Consider the following 21,798-nt stretch of genomic DNA (forward strand, 5'->3'; position numbering starts at 1 on the left):
ACTACAGATGACTTTGTCTATCCTTGTATCATATACACATGTATTTGCATGGTTATTTTTACTCTCTACATGAGTAAAATCCATGCAAAGTAAATTACAGTAGTGACAGGCAAAGAAAATGAATAAGTTGTAATTGAAAAACACATTGCTTTTCCAAAAGAGATTTTAAATAGGCATCTTATGAAATGAAAATGCCATGGAAGTGTTTGAGGGTTTGGGGTTAGTCTTTTCTGCAGCTGGGATGAGTTTCCCAATTCTCTGCATGGGAAATTGGTAGAAACAACTGGCAGTCAGAAGGCCAAAGCTGAAGCACATGTCTCATCTGGGATGTGAGCAGCAGCTGCATTCCTTCCACTGCATGAAGAGTCTTCCAATTTTCCTTTTCACCAGTGAATGTTTTACCAACCTGCTTTTCACCCTTCAAGTGTGTGACCTGGCTCCAGATTACTGATTTTTTTTGTGTGTGGGAAAGTTGTTGGTCTTTTATTTTGTAGCTGCTTTTGTTTATTTGTTTTTCGTTGTTATTGTTGCTTTTGCTGCAGTCCACTTTTAAGAGAGAGGAGGTGCAAAATCTGTAGACATACCATAGTGATGCTTAAAAATGGAGAATTTTTTCTGTTTAGAGTTTATACCAAAGGAGTGTGTGTGTGTGTGTGTGTGTGTGTGTGTGTGTGTGTGTGTAGGGAAGTCTCCATGCTGCTGTTCATAGGGTTGCAACGAGTGGGATACAACTTAGCGACTGAACAACAACAACACATATATACTCCAGGTTCCCCAGATGTAGAGTTCTACCAAAAGTAAAATCCAAAGCCACACTCCCACATGTTAATACGTTCAGGTGGATCTGACGCAACTCTTTCAGGTGGAGTTGATGAAGTGAACAGATGGCAGAAAGGAAATATTTTAAATGATTCGCTAAGTGCCGAGAGTTTGGCGGGGAGAGAGGGGAGTTGTGACAGGAAGGAGCAGAGCTTTCTCAAGCTACCAAACCTTGCTTTACCTTCTGTACTACCCCAGTTGTTATTAGATATGTAACTACTGCTTAATTCCACCCAAGCTACACAGCCAGCTGTGCTCTTCTGCCTAAAGAGTCCATCATGAAGTGCTGAGTCTGTAAACCACAGGGGCAGAGTTGCTTCTCTCCATCTCCCATCTTACACCTGCAGTCTTGATTTAAATGGCTATTTCAAAGAAATATCCTTTGATCACTTGAGTTTATGAAAAACAATTATGGAGGAAGAACAAACATTCAAAGGATATGCTGTGATATTTTAGATAGATAATAGGTAAAAAAATGAAAACATCCCTAAGGGGTAGTACAAACTGAGATTTGGGGACCAGAGTAGAAAGGACTATTGTCTGGAAATGGAATTGTTCCATTCAAAAGATAATTTCAAAGCAATTTTAGCACCCAGAGATATATAGTTCTTCCCTAGGAAGCAGAAAGTTTGTGCCCTCCATGTGCTACAGGAAGTTGGTCATCTGGGTATAAAAGGTACCACAAAAATGAGCTGCATCATGGCAAGAGAGATGGAAAAAAGAAGACAAACTGTAAAACTGAATTCAAGGCCTAGAAGAGTTAAATTCACTAATCCAATTATGGCATTTATGATCTACTATTATTTTCTTAGCAGCCTCATCCTTTTGCTCATTTTTGCCATGTGAAGTCCTTACAAAGAGTACACTTATTCCATAAGGTGTTGCCAGCTGTGAGAGGAACAGTACTGAACCTCCTCGACTGTTAGTAATTTTGAATATGCAGAATTCCTTTGAGAATTGGGTTGTGGCTAACTAATAATTTCCATATCAGTAGTATCCATTATGTTCAGCCGGCATGCAACAAGATAAACAAAGTACTTCTAATTAGTACTGTGTAATAATAGGTCATCTTGTGTCCATTTTACATGAAGCCACAAATCGTTGCCTCCTTCAAAGAGATGAGCTGAGGCCTACATGCGCAGAGTGACATGTCATTTGAATGTTAACAACTGGTGTCTGAATTTTCTGCGGTGGATTAATCCCTCTGAAGTTGAAAGAACAGAACTCGTCACATCTACCACTTTCAAAAGTGAACATTCTCTATAGAATGTTCGAATACATTAATATTTAACATTTCTCACTGAAATCATGTCATACTCTCTAAATAAAAATCTCCGTGGGTTTCTCTTTGGTTTCCTGCTTTTGTTTAGCTAAGCTGGCATTTCATCAGCTCAAATCAATTTACCGAATATATTTTGACTTGAACAGAAAACAACAGGGTTCTGAAAGTACCATGAAAAACAGTCTCTGCAGTCCCTCAAAAGTGCCTGCTCTATCAAATGTTTCCCTTTCTGATCCATATTAGATAAAGAAACTGGAACCCAAGTGATGCTTTTACATTGTTAAATTCTCATCAATGCAAAAAGTAAAAAAAAAAAATATATATATATATATATGCTGACTTCCTCAAATATCATGCTTAAAGAAACAGCATGCTAAGAGGACATGTAGTTCAACATCCAGCTGACAAACAATATGCACTAACCAAAGGCAGCATGGAAGGAACCATTCATGATATCATAAAATGTGTAACAAACTGAATTCATTCTTTGGGGCTGATAATGAAGGGTTGAGTTCTGCTTCTGTGTCTCTTAGGCAACATCTCACAGACAAGCATGTGGGCCTCTGCGAACCCCTAGGAGTCACTTATTAGCAACTACGAACAGTTTGGCTTGGGGTACATGTAGGGCATGTAGGGCAGATACATTATCTGTCAGTGGAGTGGCAACAGAATCCAGCACGTCTCAGAGAATCGGTGATGCTGAGAAAAGGTCTCAGCATCAGTGGCCAGTGCCATGAGCCCATGGCTGGAGAGAGTGCTTTCAGAGCAAGCACCTTAAGTGTCTCCCAACAGGAGCTGACAGTTGTACCTATCAACTCAGTAAGCAGCCTTCCCGGGTCCAGAATGGACAGGACGGCTGGTCACACAGTCTATCATCCCCACTCCCATATGCACACCCACACATTTGCAGTTTGCTTTTGAGGATTCCCTCCTTCTTGGACAGATGTTAACAAGGAAACACTCTTTCTCACAGATGTTAAACTGCACATGACTAGCTGAGCTGGGAAAGGCACTGACAATTCCAAGCTGGACATCAATGACCTAAAATAGCAACACAACATGAGACAGTGGTTATCCGGAGTAGAACAACTGCTATTTTCGGAATGAGGAGGAAAAGACACTGGATGTGGACAGATCGCAAGATGCCGGTGACTGGCGTCAGATTGCAAGGCTCCTCAGTATGCCAAATATCTCCAGCTATTTGGTGGGATCTGGAGAACGAGGCCACCCCTGCGGTCGGTTGACTTCTCTGCCTCTGGTTTTCCTCCACGGAGGAGGAGGGGGCGCAGCTGCAGCTCCCGGGCACCCGTTGGTGAGGCAGAGGGAAGCGCCAGAGGCACACAGAAGGCCCTTGCTTCTGGAAGCCCACCTGCTTTGGTCGTCACTTTCAAGAGGTAGCCGTCCAGGTCGATGTGGAACTGCGGCGCGTGGCAGGGCAGCGCGATGCGCGAGCCGTTCCAGCGCACCGTGAGATGCTGCTGGAGGCTGACGGTGCCGCCGCCCAGCACCAGGTCCACCGACTTGGTCCAGGAGAAGGAGCGGGTCCTGCGCGCGTCGTTCTTCACCAGCACCTGAAAGGGCGAGGCAGGGGAGGAGCAGTCTTTTGTCAACACGTACTGACACGTCCCCTGAAAGTTAAATGTCCGTCCGTCAAAAGTGTTGTAGTGGGGGTCTCCGAACACCGTGCAGACGCCGGGCTCTGCGGATGAGTGAGAGACAAAAGCAGGTCATAAACCGAGCACAGGATTCAAAGAGAAAACAGGGGTCTCTGCAACAAACCTGATGGGGCACCTGCCATAAAGGGGGGCCTGAGCAGAGATGCACTAAGGAAAATCAACTTTAAAAAAAAAAATCGGTTGTTCCAAAAGTTTGTACCAAATCTCATAGGACATGAAGTACATCTGGTGCTTTTACACTTAAAAGTTACTTATAACACTTTCGAATTTTTAAAGCATCTCTATTTTAGAGCTTTGATATGCTTCTATGGTTTTAATGTCAAGGTTAGAGAAATGAAACCAAGATGATTTTGTAAACAGAACTGGCCAAATTTCATAATCCATATAAAGGAGAACAAAAATATAAATAAAAGGCAGTAGCATATATGACAATTCATCAAAACAACAATATTGTTTCCTTTTAACTGATTCAAAAAATCAGGGAACATGGTATTCTAAATGTTATTCATGGTCTTAAAAAAGTATTACATTCAACACTTGTATATTTCTAAGGACAGATAAACAGACTTGACAAACAGATACATGTTTAATGTTGTTAAGAAACAAAACACTGATAAAACTGTCTCTGTGTATATTTCTAGAAATACAAGCCTCCTATATTTTGATCTTTGTATTCAAAATCAAACATTGGATAAAAAATAAATTGTACAAACCATCATTTAGTAAGTCTAAGAAATTTCAATGAATTCATCACTTCAAAATACCAGTAATACAAATACTTATGAGACCCAAGTAAAGTTTTACGCTTTGGGGCATTCCAAAGGTTTATATAGAAAATTAAATATCATTTCTTTTTTTTTAAACAAAAATTGACATTGATTTGTTTCCCATATAAAGATATTTTATCTGTTTTAAAGAAGGCATACACAACCAGGAAATGAGAAATTCAGAGAAATTAGTCCAAACTAAAATAAAAAGATCAGTTTCTATAACAGGTCAAGAACATGACACTATCTCACGTAAATAATAATTTTGAAGATATAAGGGGAAAATGAAGCATCCATCGGGAGGAAGGATGTGCCAACAGATCTGGTAGGACCAACTGGATCCAAAGCAAACATTTGCTTTTAATTTCTAAAGTGTTTGGAAATTAATGTTGTTTTATGATACATTATGTCATTTCATATGTCAATTTCATGTGACTCCACATAAATCAGATGTATGGGGAATTTTATAAATTAATTACTTGTCTAAGTTAGCCTTTCTAGTCAACATTTAATAAAGACTCACAGAACTGATCATTTCTGATATATAAGTTTCAATGAATACTTTAAGGAATATAGAAAAGGCATTACTTGGGGGAAGAAGGTGGGAGAGAAAACTTGAAAGCTCAGCAGCAACATTTTAATTCACCCTCCATTTCAATTTCTTTCTTATCCTTTTTTATGGTCACTCTTTCAGTATGACTCCAATTTTACTCAGTTTGTGCATCACAGTCCCCACTTTCCAAAGCCTATACCCACCTCCAACTAGTTTTCCCACCTGTCTAACCACTCTATACTGCATTTTCCAGTCCCCTTCTCCATGTTATTGCTTTCAAAATTGTCCTATCACACATTTCTCTCACATTCTGATGAATGGAATCCCTCCCTGGTATGAGAATGGTGCTTTCTGGTTGATAGGAAGCAAGGAAGTTCTTTGGGACACCCCAAGTGGCATCTGGAGAAGTATAGTTCAAAGTTAATACTACCACATGCCACAAAAGAACTCAATGTTAACCTGATCACCAGATGCACCAAATTCAAGCAAAGCGCTTTTTCTGAGTTTTTAATGCCACATACTCAACAAGAAAACCCAGAACCAATCAAGGTTTTTGAGCTCTTGAGCTCATAACAGATGGATTTCAGCTTGCAACGGCCAAGATATAAATGAAGGAGCTGAAATTATACTCCTGAGAAATCCTCTCGCTGCTGCTGAGCAGACACAGGGAATCCCTACACACTTTCTGCCTGGAGTCTGCAGGGGACATCCTATGGCTTCTCCAGGTGTTCTGACTCCAGCTGCATCAAAATTATCACTAACAAATACAGTAATAGCTAACATTTACCAAGAATTTACTACACACCTTAGCACCGTTCTCCATGCCTACTGATCATGGACACACTCTAAGAAAATGGATATTTAGATTTTTCTCCTAACATTAAACAAAGAGCTAAGCCTTTGGCAGTAAATCCATAAAATGAACTATTATCTAGTCATTGAAAAAGTTTGTAAATAATGTTCATGATTGAAGAAACACTTATGCCATATTAAATGAAAAATAGGAAACCAAATTCTATCTATACAACAAATCTTGACCATGTTAAAATAAATATCCAAACACCTACAAACCCTAAAATTATAAACCGAGGTTGTTTCTTAGTGGTAGAACTATGAGTGATATATTTTTTTTCTGCCTTACGCTTTTCTGTCTTCATTTTTGTTGTTCTTTTGTTTTTAAGAGTCCAAGTGTGGGTATACGTCAACAAGGTCAATTACATGACAAACTAAATCCTCAAAGAAGCAACAGAAAATATACTGCCTGCAGCATGGCCCAGGAGTCCAGGGAAAAGCTGAACTGAATTGTAGCTGGGCAGGAAGCAGTGAGGGACACCCAGGGATACCAGGCAAGGGAAATTATGTCTGAGCAGGGCTATCAGGAAAGATATTTTTCAAGAGGCCCTAACTTGTGGAAGAGAAGGGTTCAGAGAACAGGATGATTTTCTCTGTAATGGCAAAACAGAAGAAGCCAACAAAATCTCATGAGGGAGAAGATGCCTGAGAAGTACGTGCTGTATTTGGGGACATTTGTATCCTGAACTAAAATAATTTTGAAACCTTGGCCCTTTTTTCTGTCTCCTCAAGGTCCCTATGCCAGATCCCGCAAAAGCAGTGAACACGTGCACTGGAGAATAACTGAGAGTGAGAATCTCAGGGTTACCAAATCTGCCTCTCTGAAAAGGAAAAAAGAAAACTAGAGAATAACTAGGGCACAAAAATGAACACTGTATCTGCATATAATTTTTGTTCAGCAGACCCAGTAAAATGAGCCATAGTCCAAGACATCCTGATGTCCAGTCACAGTCTTCTGGGAAGGCTAGAGAGATAGAACTAAACAAACAGACCCTTCCATAGTTAACCTTGCTTGAATATATTTAAGTCAGAGGATGGAAAAACGTCAGTTTACAAGCAGCAGTATGTGTTTTCATAGTCCTTTAAGGCAAATCATCAGATGTCATTTTTGTTTTGGTTTGTTTTCAGTAATATGTATACAATGTCTAGGCACTGGGAAAAAAGATTAGACGTGCATAAACCCAAATACTAAGAATGTTTCTTTCTCTTAGGTAATGAAATTATGTGTGATATTTATTTTCCTCTTTCTTGTTTATGTGTATATATATTATTATTTACATTTTATTATATACAATCACTATGTATACTCTTGGAATAAGGACATTTGTTTTAGAAACTTAAAAATACTGAATTAAAATGTATCTCTTTGATGTTGCACACTTTAATAAGAAAGCTAGGAGAATTAAAAGAGTCAAGCTGCTTCTAGAAAAAAAATTTCAATGTTTTGCTTTTATTCTCATCAGGTACATTTATTTCTGCCATGAGTATGTTTATTCTAATAAGATGCTTTCCTTCTGAGAGCAGTGATTATTCTCAAACATCCATCAATGAAAATTAAGGGGGAAGTGTACAACTTCATTGGAGGTGGGCATGGCAACCCACTCCAGTATTTGTGCCTGGAGAATCCCATGGACAGAGGAGCCTGATGGGCCATAGTCCATGGCGTCGCAAAGAGTTGGACATGACTGAAGCGACTTAGCACACGTGTATGCATACACCTTCTTATCATAAAAAAATAAGAGAAATTGAGAAGATTCTAACCCGCTTCCCTCAGAATACAATAAAACAAAAACAGAAAAGCATAAGAATAAAAAAAGTATCATTCACGGTTCCACCACCAAGAAATAATCCTTGTTTACTATTTTGGGGTGTGTGTGGGGGGGTGTGTGTATGTTTGTGTATATTTTTAACAAAGTTAAGATTATCCTGTACATGAAATTTTATTTCCTCTTCACTGAACATAAGATTTCCCCAGTCACTAAAGTCACTTTGAAAACACAGAAGGTGACTTTCATTCTCAGTCCATTAGTACCTCTGTGAACAGAATCATCTCTCCAACTCCTTGCACCACACCGCCATACAGATCAGTACATTTCCAGAGTAGTGTTCTAACCACGAGGAAGTCTATCAAATAAAAACATGACTTTCAACTTTCCTCCACATCAACTGTGGCGAAATGGGCCCTGTGGAATTCCAGGGTCACTGGGTCATGCAGGGCCCCCTGGGGACCCCAGGTGGGTAAGAGCTGTGATGATGCCAAGTTTGGGTCAAGAACCAGGAAAGGCTGGGATTAGAAACACTGCCCTGAACACAAGCCCTTATGCTGTTTGTCTAGGCTCCTCTTGACATGATGTAAGCCGCCAATATAAACAGACCCAGCAGGAACTGAACTTCCCCATGCAGGAGGCCCTGGCCTCGCTCAGAGGTGTCCCTGACAGCTGCTTCCCCGAGGGGGTCCGCAAAGCCAACAGAAGCTCCACCAACGGGCACCTGGATTCCTTTCAGATTTTACACCCTTGGCTTTTTAAATCAAAACTTAATCTGATTTTACTGTGTGAATGTGGGGGAAGGGCATAGTGAGTCTCTTTCCACTCATCCCTAATCCACCAGACAGACTTACAAATCTGCAAATAAAAAGCTGATTTTTTTTTTAAGTTGAATAGGCACCTGAAAATAATTTTAAAAAAGAAAAAAAGATTTGATAGAGAGAGTGCTAAGAATGTAAATTTCTTTTCACATAACTTCCATGACCTCAAATCCTTACCAAACTCAAGCAGAAAAGGAAAGGACACATCCCCCCACCCCCACACCTTTGAGATCTAATAAAAACTAGATTTACCCCTAAGGCCCTGGCCGACATCCTGTGTGCAGCCTCCCCATCTGAGCCCAGGGTACCCCACCGCTCAGCTTGGCCCGTGCACCAGCCATGCCTGCCCCCACCTCACAGTTCACAGCCCCGGGATTCTTCAGCTTCTAGCTCAGGTACCAGCTCATGCCTCAGCCAAAGTCAATTCTCTCTCTTCTAAGTCCCCAAAGCAAAACTGACCACATGGCTGATTTTCTGAGATGGTCAACTTCAAATACTTGATCCTACAGTCACATTATGTTTTTCAGTTTGAGGGTTAAAAATATGGTCACCAAACCCACAGTATGCTTATGAGCAAGCACTTTCTACCCTAGCTTTTTTACTTCAATTTTTTTAATTTTTAAAATTTAGGTAAAATTGACTTATAATTTCATATTAGTTTTGTGTGTACAATGTAATAATTCTGTTTGTATACATTTTGAAATTATAACCACAAGTCTAGTTAACATCACTCACCTTACATAGTTACAATTTTTTTTTCCTTGTGATGACCCTATTGTTAACTATAGTTCCTTTTTACCCTAGCTTTTAGTTATAATGTATTCTTCATGCCTAAACCACGCCTTAAACTCCTTACACATAAATTCTGTGTATACTTCTCAGTGCCTGACACACTGCCTTGTACACTGGAGGATCTACCTTAATATTGGATAAATGGCTTTATCTATGCATTACCAACAGCAATGACTGGTATAATCCATATTAGATATCAAATATTTTCTAAATGAAAGCATTAATTAATTAAAGATTATATTTCAGTAGGAAAAATATACTGCCCCCACTGAACTCACAAAAATAGTTAAGTCTGATAAATGGTGTACAGCAAATAATTCAATAGAATTTTGCTTAATCAACTAATTAGTTGAATTAGGAACAAATTATCCTGGGTAATCCAGGAAGGACAGATGCTATCACAAGTGTCCTTGTAAGTGAAGGAAAAAGGCAGAGAAGTGAGTGTCACACGATGATATGGCATGAGAAGAACTCAACTCATCACTGCTGGCTTTGAAGATGAAAAGAGGCTTCGAATCAAGGAAAATGGGCATCCTCTAGAATCTAGACTAGCATGAAAACAGATCCTCTCCAGCCTTGAGAAGGAATGCAGTCCTGTCAACACCTTGATTTGGACCCACTCAGATCCATCTTAGACTTCTGACCTCCAGGACTTGCTAAGATAATAAATGTGTACTGTTTGTAAAACACTCAGTTTGTTTACAGAAGCAAGAGCAAAAAAAATGAATTTAGCAAAAATAAAGGCAACTAGTCTGGAGTGACTAGCTTATACCAGGCAACACGCCAGATGCCTTCCATAGTTGCACTAGCTCCTTTAATCCTCACTACTTGTCTACACATGGTATATTATTATCCTAATTTCTTAGCAGTGAATCTGAAGAAATTGCCATGTTGCCCATGGTCTCTAAGCCAGTAGTAGAAAAGAAAGAGTCCAACCCAATCTCTGTGGCTTTGAAGCCAGTGCCTCCCTGACCATGATTTGATATTTCCATTTATACCCTATACCACAGCATCCCATGCAGTCACTGTTGTTAACAAATTGGGATTACAGAGTTTTTGGGAAATATGAAGATGGGTATAGACACTCTTCCTTCCAAGTGAAAATGAGTGTATCCATTCAAATGTAGAGATTCATAGACACCCTATTCCAAGACTAACCAATGACCTCCTAGGAGTTCATGAACCTCAGTTTAACAATGCCTGTCTAGAAGCTAATTATAAACTATATTATAAGGTTCTGTCATTTAACATGTTTACATTTCATCTCTCCAACCACACTGCAAGTTCCTCAGCTCAGGGTCTGTATCAACCTTTTATCCATGTCCTCCATGACACCTTCCAGAGTGCTGGAAATTCACTGGGTGTTACTACAAACTTGTTATAAAGGTGTATTTTTGATACTCTCTAATCTAAGGCCTGATCTTAAAATGTCTGCTCTCTTAAAGCTAGAAATTACTGTTTATCAGTGAAGAGACCTTTTTACCTGAGAGATGTGTTTCTCATCTCTAAATTAACCTGTCTCCCAGCTTTGAAACCACTTTAGAGCTTTGTGAACATTAAGTTGCTTAGAATAGAGTCCTGGGTTTGAATCCCAGTCTTGCCACCCACTGACTACAAAATCATGTGCATACTACCTACATAACCTCAGTCTGTTCATCTGTAACATGAGTCGAAGAACAACTACTTTGCACGGTGGTTGTAAAGACAGCATTGTGAAAATGCTGAGAACATAACAGATGCTTACAGAGTAGTCATTACTGGTTGTATCATTATAAATGCTATGCAAATCTTGCAAATCTGCTGCTGGCAGAAATAGAACTGGATAAGATTGTAACATATTTATAAAAGGTAAATGTGTTGAAAAGACAATGTTGAGCTCATCTAGAAGAAATATAAAATGTAGATTTAGAGCTTGAGTGGAGTAAGCCTCTAGACCAAAAGAAGATTGTTACCATGATAGTCTTAGACATGGGAAAGAAGGCAGCTTGCACAATAACAGGAGACTGATATGCCCAAAGTGGGTAGTTGCTTCAGGAGATGTAAAACACCCCAGCCGTCTAAATAAACTGGCCGGAGATTTATCGTCAGCCTGAGAAGTTTAAATTTATTCCAAAGAACCAGCATTTCTTAACATGTTTCCTATGAAACATCAATCCTGCCTGTTACTCTGCCAAAATAAGTAGAAATTAAAAAAGAAAAAAAACCTCTGCAGCCCAAATTAGTTCGGGAGGGACTCTATACTCCATCATCCTCCTGAAAGTTTACCCTGCACACTGGCATATAAAGGGCTCTGAGAATTCTGCAGTGAGGAAACACATTTAAGTTTACTTGACCCAGCATTTCCCTAATGTATTTAATCATAGAAACTTGTTTTGAAAATATTACTCATGAGGATCCCTCAGCACTAACATTTTATAAAACAAACTTTGAGCAATTCTGCCAGAGACCAGAGAAGGAAGCTGGTGTTGTTTTCATGAAAGCCAAGTTTGGGTTCTGACAGTGGCTTGCAGAAAGAGCTGAAGAAGAAAAGGCAGAGGTTAACCACAGGGAATAGGATGAGGGGTTGGCTGCCGTGGGAATGGGAAGGAAATTATTTATTAGAAAAGCAATGCAAAGAGACAATCAACCAGACCTGATGACTGATGATCAACATGGGAGAAAAATGCCAAAAGTATGAGAAATAACATTAAGACTCAAAACCTGTGCAGCTGGGATAAAGGGGTGCCAGAATTCAGTCAACAGATAGGGGTTGGAAATAGCCATCCATCTCTCCATCCAACTCCCAACCCAGATAATTTAGAGAATCAAAGGTAGCAACTGTTAATCAAATTCAAACACAGTCCTTTGTGAAAGAAGAATGTAGCCTCCAAAAAAGTAAGAAACTGAAATCTGCCATATTCGTATCTTGTCACGAAGTCCTGTGTTAAGGACCTGGAAATCTAGACAAATGTGAAACCAGACTGAGAGAGTAGCTACAGAACAGGTACTGTGGAGGCAGGGCTGTGAACTCACAAGATGAGAATGTACAAAGTAAAAGCAGAACAGACGTGTGTCCTAAGGAGAAATACGAAAGGGCAGAGCAGAGGAGAGGAGCAGTGGTTGTGGGAGGAGCGCATTAACCAAGAAGGGGACCTGGATAAGGAAAAAGATGATACTATTCATAAATATCAACTTCACATCAAAGGGAACCACAGAGTGTAGTTAATCAATCATATCTCCCAACTGCAAGGGAAGGTTAGAATTCAAGTATTGTAATCCAAGAAACCGAAGAGATTCAGTGATCTCCAAGACACAGATAAGGTTTTAAAAGGTGAAGAGATATAAATGTTTTCACATAGAAGCCCGTAATCATGTACAGAGGAAAGAAATTGGCAAACTTCATATATATTTGGCAGTAAACCTCCTAAATGCAGTCAACAAAGAATATACAATTGTGCTTAAAAGTTTGGGCTCTGGAGTCTCATGGACCAGGCTATTGGCATCTCACGGATCAGGCTACTGGCTAACACATCTTGGAGGAGGGCATGGCAACCCACTCCAGTATTCTTGCCTGGAGAATCCCATGGAGAGGGGAGCCTGGCAGGCTAAAGTCCACATGGTTGCAAAGAGTTGGACATGACTGAAGCATGCACACACCTTATTTATTAGTAATTTCTCAGACCCTCAGATCTCATTTGTAAAATGAGAATAACAGTAGCTTCCATTGTAATGGATTGTTGTGAGGATTAAGTAACAGAATGCATGGAGAGCATTTATCACAATACTTGACACAGATTTACATTCAGTAAATTGCTGCTGGTAATAGGAGCAATTGTAGCTGCAGCAGAAGAGCAGTTTTGTGTTGTTCTTATTTTACTCAGAGGAAATGTGACCTCAAGAGAGGTATAAGTCTGCCTCAGGTTTGCATACAGTAATGTGTAATTCACCATACAGTTTGTTCCACAAAGCATATTTTTCAGAGTTTGGGATTTGTATTGGTTTGTCACTTAGCTGTATTTTAGGTTCGTTACTGCTAAGAGATTTTGTTCATAAGTTTCTTTAGAAATTGGTATTTGCATCTTTCTTGAGATTCTAGATGGCAGCCTTGGTGAAATGTACCATGTATCCAGTAATGAATTTATACATATCTTTATGTATAAAATATACTCTTCCAAAATTAGGCAAGAAAGTCACTTTTAATTAATGATTTAATAATGGTACATTTATATTAAAAATATTTTCCCAATCAAAATTCCATACAATAATATAGAATGAATATTGGAGTAGGGAATAAAAAATGTTCAGGTTTTTATCCTCATTCTTCCAGTTAATACTACCATTAGCCTCAACTTCCTTACCTAAGAAGTGGGAAGGTTGACCTTACATTAAGGTCCATTCATTTATACAATTCCATGATGCTAAAATGGTGATGAGCTTGACTGGCAGAGAGATTTTGTTCTTTCTTACTCCTGATGGAATTTATACACAGTTATTCCAAATTTCAAATTACATGTCTTTTATTATTGTAAGTAAGAAGATTTGGGAGATCTTCATTTACTGCTGGAAGCGTCTCCACCTTGTTTCCAAGAGGAAAAAAAAAACCTGGAAAAATGAATAACGTGGGAAACCATGCCAGTTTGATTTTTCATTGAGCACAGAGCATACCAACTGCTCTGCACCTGAGCAGAAAGGTGAAGGTATCGCCAGGTAGATGAAAAGTATCTGAATCTACATTTCTTCCTGGGTGGTGCAGAGGGAAACGCTGTCTAATTAGAAGCTCTTCCTAAAATCCTTCTCCAATCTCTAATCCCCACCTGTCAAAAAGCCCTCCAGACCTTCTCTTCCCTTCCTAACTGCAACTGGCTATCAAATCAAACAAAATGACTGAGAAGTCAAAGATAGAATTTCCAGTTCAAGCCCTGGGGTGAGACTTGCTTGATTTGGGCTCCACAACCTATGTTGGGCATCATTCTTAACCTCAAAGTCTCAGTTTCCTAGGCTGTTCAATGGAGCTAATGACATTTATTTGGCCATAAAATGGTCAAAAGGACTGTGAGGATCAAATAAGATAAAAAAAGACAGCCTAGGACCTGTTTCCATACATAGCAGATTCTAAATAGATACTGGCTGCTGTTGCTATTACAGTTACTGCCATTATTGTTAGACAATGATGATGGTGGTGGTGATGATTGTTAACAGTCACAACTTAAGAAATACTAATGCCCTGTTGAAATTGACAATAGGTCGTGGATAGAAGGGGACCCCTAATAATCTCAGGGCCCTCCAACTTTACATCAATCTACAGTCAGAACATTAAATAAACAATATTCCTTAGAGTAGTATATAAAACAGAACATAAACTGACTCCCTCACTCCCTTCTAATGCCACTCCTGCCTGTGTGGGGTTTCCCAGCCACCACTTGTGGTACAGTTGGGTTTTATTTGCCACCCCATCTGCTGGTTGAGCCTCAGGAGCAGTGACAAATCCACCTCCAGATGCTGGAGCAGAAACTTCAGTGGCTACTTAGCTTAACACCTCCTCGGCAGCGCTAAAGTCAACACGACAATTTCTTATTCTACAAGCATCTTGAGCTCCGGTTTCAAATTTCCTCGCTTTCCTGAGTTAAGGACAGACTCCTGACGTCCAGGGACCTGGAGTTGCTTACAGTCTTGGAGGCCAGAAACCTTGCTCAAACTCAGCATTACTAATTTGCAGAACCTCTGTCAGTGGAGACTTCTAATAAAATGGACCCCAAGGTCACTACTTCATTAACTTGTTGCATCCTTCCCTTCTACAACTACTCTTTAATTGGAGATTGCTGTAGCCATGCTCAAGAACTTAAGAAAGATGTGCCAAGACCAGCCAGGGCAATTCTACCATGTCCGTGGTGGGTGCAATCAGCATACAGGGGCCCTCTTGGACAGCAGACACCCTAGTGCTGCACATAGCTGGAAATCTAACTCTTGGGGGTTTTAAAAAGTCACCTGGCAACTGTGAGCCTCCTCACACCCTAAGTTGCTGAAACCTAATATTTCCTATTACTTGTGGGACATGTAGTTGAGGTTATTTCAATTAAATGCACAGCTGTGCTCAGTATACCCTACCCTCCTCTGTGTTATGTAAATGTGAACTTTCCTTTGTGGTTGGGATTCTGATGGTTAAGACTGATGTAGCTACAGGCACAGCTTAACGAATCTGAGATAGTCAGAGATATTTGGGCATCTATGTCTGGATTACCTTTGGTTGCCTCTGATCTAACAGATGGTTAGGAGATTAAATTTTTTCTCAAAGTCAGTCTCTCTTTCTCTCTCTCTCATTCTCTACACACACACACACACACACACACACACACACACACACACACACACACACACACACACACCACTACATCTCTTATCAGTGAAAATTTTGCCACTGAGTACTATTTCCATGTATGAAAACAGACATTCTGCCAGCAAAGAATTTATCTGATTTGGGCCTCTGTTGGGTGGCTAGGTCAAGATTCTGCCTACGGTTTGACAACACACAGTAAGATAACATTTTACACAAACTGAAGTGCTACACACACAACAGACAGTGGCCTTCTTGGCACCCAATTCACAGTCCTGTGACACTCAGCTCAGGGAAAGCAGGACTTGCTTTAAGCTATAGCTCATACTTTAGCAAGAAACAGCATTTACACCAAAGCTTCATAAAGTTTGTTTAGCTCACTTTAAATATTTTATGTTAAATAAATCCTCCAAACCAAGTTTAATTCTTTTTGGTTTGAAAAAGACAGTGTCCCGTGTTAGTAAAAGACAGTAATCCTTTTCACACTTTCTTCAGGTCTGATTTTAAGAGGACTGTCTTTTTATAGAATCATCATTGGTCTTTCAGACTTTGAAGACTACTGTACTATAAGGAGTATAACAATTTTGTACCTCAATCATTTTACCTGGGTAACTATAAATTACTATTAGCACTGACTTTAAGGAGAAGCCTATAAAAATGTTCTACATGTTTGAGTTTTCTCTTCACTGTTCCTTTCAGAGGTCTGACAGCCTCAAACACTACCGAGGCAGATTAAGCCAGTCAATAAGGCAGGAATTCTATAGGATTTCAGAAACAGATGATACAATGTCACTGTTGGAAATAATGCAATACTCATTTAACTACTGCAGATAACCAAAATAAGTTTTAGATTGGATGCTATGTAATCAGTCCATTTTATTTATGCATATGTGTGTATGTGTGTGTGTGTGTGTGTGTGAGTGAGTCACTCAGTCGTGTCCGACTCCTTGCGACCCCATGGACTGCAGCCCACCAGGCTCCTCCGCCCATGGGATTCTCCAGGCAAGAATACTGGAGTGGGTTGCCATTCTACATACATAATATGGGTTTCCCCGGTGACTCAGATGGCAAAGAATCTGCCTGCCATGAAGGAGACCCAGGTTCAATCCTTGGGTTGGGAAGATCCTCTGGAGAAGGGAATGGTTAACTCCAATACTCTTGCCTGGAGAATTCCATGGACAGAGGAGACTGATGGGCTACAGTCCATGGGGTCACAGAGTCAGACATGACTCAAGTGACTAACACTTACATTTATCTTGCCTCCTTTCAAAAGAGGATTGGAAATAGCTTACATGCATCCATACTAAACAATCCAAAACATTCAAAGGTAAAAGACATATCAGATGAAGTCAGGAGAAAGTGTATTACTCAAAAGCCACAAACTATTGGAGATGAGATACAAATTTATTTCTAGCTTCCTAGCAACTAAAACAAAGATGGTGACTTGAATCAATTGAGACATAATGATACCTTTGAAATTTTTTTCTAGAGCTAGGCAATGAAAACACTGAAACACATTCAGTTAAATCCAAAGGCTTCTGCAGTGTCATTTTTTACATCAACAAAGGTCAGCCTCACTTTATGCTCCTACTCCATCTCATCAGTGTGTTAAGGGACACATGTATACTGCTGCTGCTGCTAAGTCACTTCAGTCGTGTCCGACTCCATGTGATCCCATAGATGGGAGCCCATCAGGCTCCCCCATCCCTGGGATTCTCCAGGCAAGAACACTGGAGTCGGTTGCCATTTCCTTCTCCAATGTGTGAAGTGAAAAGTGAAAGTGAAGCTGCTCAGTCGTGTCCGACTCTTAGCGACCCCATGGACTGCAGCCCACCAGGCTCCTCCATCCATGGGATTTTCCAGGTAAGAGTACTGGAGTGGGGTGCCATTGCCTTCTTTGGGGACACATGTATACCTGTGGCCAATTCATGTTGATGTATGACAAAAACATCATATTGCAATTATCCTCTCATTAAAATTAATTAATTAATTACAAGAGTCAATTTACTGTTATTAGTACCATAGGTGTTTGTTTCTGGATTAACCCATGCTGCTACTTCTGTTTAGAGTACCAGCGGTTCTCAACCAGGAGTGATGTTGCCCCCCAGGGGACATTCGGAAATTTCTGGAGATATTGTTGGGTTGCTAAAGACATTTAGTTGGTAGAAGCCAGAGACACTGCTAAACATCACACAATGCACTGGACAGCCTCTACCACAAAGAATTATCTGGTCGAACAATCAATAACACTGAGGTTGGAAACTCTGTAGTAACTAGCAGGGTATATATGTGCATGTGTGATCTTATTTGACTGAGACAGAAATCAGTCATTTTTCTGGTTCTAGAAAATACTAGCCTTAGTTTGTACTTCAAACTTCATTTGCCTGTTCTAGAAACTCATACACCAGAAGAGTTTTCATAATTGACGTAGGAGGAAAAAAACGAGCTCTAAGGTTTATTCTGGATCTTGGATACAATGACAAAAGAATTTCAAAATAGGAGGTCTTTAGACTGCAGCTAAAGGACATCGGAATAAGTCTACCTGAATGTGCTGTGAAAATCTAGGCATTGCTTTAAAAAAATTGGAAGTCATCCCATCTCATAACTCAATCTGAACAAATAAACCTCTCCAAGTAGAATGTGTTTTACAGCATTGATGGAAGAACTGCTGGAGAGCGAGTAAGAGTAAACAGATGGAAAGAACACCAAAGGAAATTGAGACACCGCCATCTGATGATATCACCTCGATCTGGACCAAGAACCACAGCCTGGACTTGTCCCATAGTGACCTGCTGGACGCAGGTGCGCAGAGTCAATCATCTCCTTGGCATCCCTGCAGCTGGGTGACTCCTCCATTGCCAACTTGCCTCTCTCAGTGGCAGAAGTCACGGACTTATTCACATGTACAACGTTTATACTTACAATACAACGTACAACACGTGTCCAATCAATATTTAACATGACCAGCTAAAAATCTGGTTTGGTTTTTGTCATGCTCATCCTTCTATTCTTCTTTTCTTTTTGTTTTCTAATAAGTCACCAGTATGCTATTAGGTGGGCTCAGAAGTTCCTTTGGATTTTTTTCTGTAAGATGTTATGGAAAAGTTCGAAGGAACTTTTTGGTGAACCCAATATATTTGGAAAGACTAGCCCATAGTGGATAAACTAATAATGAAATGTAGCTTTCCTCTCAACGATCTCAACAATCATCCTTGTAACATAAAGTCTGGTAATTCAAGATTTAGGCTATTTCTGTACAAGACTGGCCATACATTTTCTTATTAAGCTGATAAGCAGTATTCCTGCCTGACAGCATGAGACAGGCAGATGTAACCTATCTGTTCATTGGCGGTCCGTCTATACTTTAACTAGGAGATACTTTCTAGGGAAATGTAAACATCTTCACTGACATGGATACAGAGGAAAACTTCATCAATTTAGGCTTGACTCTGCACATCTAAAAAAGAATTAAGCTGGAAGTGGCCTCCAAACCATCCATAAACAAAATTTCCTCAGAGAGTATCTGGGAAGATGATTAAATGTAATAGTTTATACACATGTTTTAAAATCAACTGGTGTGTTAATCGTAGCTAATTCTTCTTCCTGCATAATTCCCAGACTTTACTAATATACTTAGTTGGTCTCCTTTGACTTAATTTATGTACTTCCTTATCTTTACAAAAAAATTCTTTCATTAAGTTTAAAACTTAATTTTCCTTAATTCAGCCAGCACTTTTATCCAGTGTACAGTGCATAATTGTTTAATATCTCTCAGTCTCAAAAAATAGTGATATATATATATGTATGTATGTATATATGGTAATATATATAATGAACCTATGTATCTATTGTCTAAAAAGAAGAGCCAGGATAACTCTTAGTAATATAAACTCTGATTTCAGACAAGTGAAATAAACAAACCTGTTTCCATGTGCAAGCTGCTTTAAACTATCATCAAAGCCCACTTCTCTAAGCCTGAATGGCTCACAAAATACATTCCAATAGATTCATGGCTGGGTTAATCCTGCTTATCATACTAATTTGACAGTGACATTATGAATACTCCTCCTTCAGTGAAACATTTCAGAAAGCTATCTAGAAACCATATGAATGTGAGGGGACTGAAACAGTGGTTTGCTAACAGATCTGGGCACAGTTACGTGTGGGGATAACATGAAATCTGTTGCTATGCTGTCTAAGTGGTGGGTAGTACAGTCCCAGATGGCTTTCAAAATGGCCATGTTAGAGAGAACCTTCAAGAACTCAGTTAAAAATAACAGGATGGCTACACCGTTGCCAACCAAATAACCTCTTGTTTTCTCTTTACCAAGAACAACACGGGATGTGCCCAAGTGAAACAGTGATGAAGCGGTGGTGAGGGTGAGGGAGGAAGACGGGCAACTGTTTGGCTTCATAATGAAGGAAGGAGAATCTCTCCTAGATTATATATAATGTTTGGTTTTACAGGATATCATTATCTTTTAGTCGCTATGGCTGCAAATGCTATTAGCAGTTAAAAGGCACATCAAGCTATCTGGCCCTTCCTAAAACCTCAACAGACCATTTGTCTTCTAAATTTCTCATAGCAACAAATCCCAGCAGAAACATCCACGTTTGTCTTAATTGTGCTTCTGTGCAAGGATTACCATAGACTTTAATTGTCTGTAGCAAGGTAAGATGATCCCATTCTATTCCTACAGAAATAAGAGGCTGAAAACTTACACCACCATTTTTCTTATTGTACTATAAAATGCAAAATAAATATTAATAGCATATTTTCAATAGACTTACTTTCAGTGCAAATAGGACAGCATCCTTTCCTGTTGAGAATTTTACCCTAATCAAGGAAAAAAAAAAAAAAAGGAGTTCAGTGTTAATAAACAGGGTCTGCTGAGGACAAAACTCTTTTTTAAATCTCATACCAGATAAATCAATGAAATCCGTCCAAGCTGTATTTGAACTCGATGCCCAGATGGTGATGATGGTGGTGAAAATGAAGTTTTAAGTATCAGGTTCTACAGCCAGGCAAAGTCATTCAAAAAGCTTTCCTGTTTTTATCCTCAGAGAAATATAATCCCTAAAGGTTTCATTGGTGTGATTTTTCTCACATGGAGGGAAGATGGAGACAGTCTGGATTCCACCTTTTCACTGATACTCAAATCTAGCCCTCTAGAGACCAAGTGCACACACGTAGAAATGGGAATTGGCTGTCAATCTATCAATCTATGCAAAGCTTTCATTCTGTCTCTACTTATTGGAGGGAGCCAAAAATAAACAGTAACCCAAGCTTGGGCTTATGTATATGAACAATATCTGTGCCACAAATGAAATTCAACCTGATTCCTTCTTTCAGAGAGTGGTATGCTATCCCTGACTATTATGTAGTCAAAGCCAAATGTGGCTAAGGGTTTTGAAATGCTGAGTAATTTTCCATTACCTTTCTGGAAAAACAGTGCAATCTCCTCTACCACATGTCTTCTAATTTTTTTCTAATGATTGACATTTAAAGGAAGATGCATAATCTCAGGACCCTTATCAGAGTTGACATTGTTTTATCTCTGACTCAGTGGAATCGCAGGGGAGAATTGTGGACGAAAATGAACATTAAGGAAGCATATGCTATGAAACAGACATCCTATTCGATATTTTCCTTAGGTTACCTAACATCAGGCTAACTGTAAGGATTTAAAATAAGTTAATATTTATAACATATTTAATTTTTGTTATTAAGATGCACAAAAACTTAGTGAGCTGAGCATTTTTCTTCATATAGATGAAGACATTGATATCATGTAACACAAGGGTAGTAGAACCCAAAATCAAACCTAATTTTGTGTGACCTTATAGGCCAACTTTTCACTCCAGATTTTTAAGATGAGAGAGGTCTCATCTTAATCTTCAAGAGAAGTTAACATTGGGTATCTATCTGCTATACAGTAGGAAAAAAATGCTGTACCTTCTTCTTTCCTTATCCATTTATGCTTCACAACAACCCTGTATATACACATGCCCCTTGCCCCTCTCTACAGGACTCTAAGGAAACATCACAGAGTGGTGGCCCAAGACTGTGTCAAGCCCTGTTTCACTACCTGTTGATTGCATCAAGAGTAGATTTAGGTACTTAAAAAACAAATCACACTAACAACAACAACAAAAAAGG

General features: G+C 39.5%; 1 protein-coding gene across 1 annotated transcript in view; it reads right to left on the bottom strand.

The window, feature by feature from the left end:
- Positions 1-21,798, bottom strand: part of BMPER (BMP binding endothelial regulator) — a 252,218-nt gene that overhangs the window by 70,109 nt on the left and 160,311 nt on the right. Inside the window, exons 11-12 of the mRNA XM_065938888.1 lie at positions 20,430-20,475; positions 3,471-3,800 (exon numbers count right to left, since the gene is read on the bottom strand). Of these exons, the coding sequence (XP_065794960.1) occupies positions 3,471-3,800; positions 20,430-20,475 (376 nt within the window). The remainder of the gene's footprint in view (positions 1-3,470; positions 3,801-20,429; positions 20,476-21,798) is intronic.

Source organism: Muntiacus reevesi, chromosome 6, assembly GCF_963930625.1.
Source record: "Muntiacus reevesi chromosome 6, mMunRee1.1, whole genome shotgun sequence".
NCBI lineage: Eukaryota > Metazoa > Chordata > Mammalia > Artiodactyla > Cervidae > Muntiacus > Muntiacus reevesi.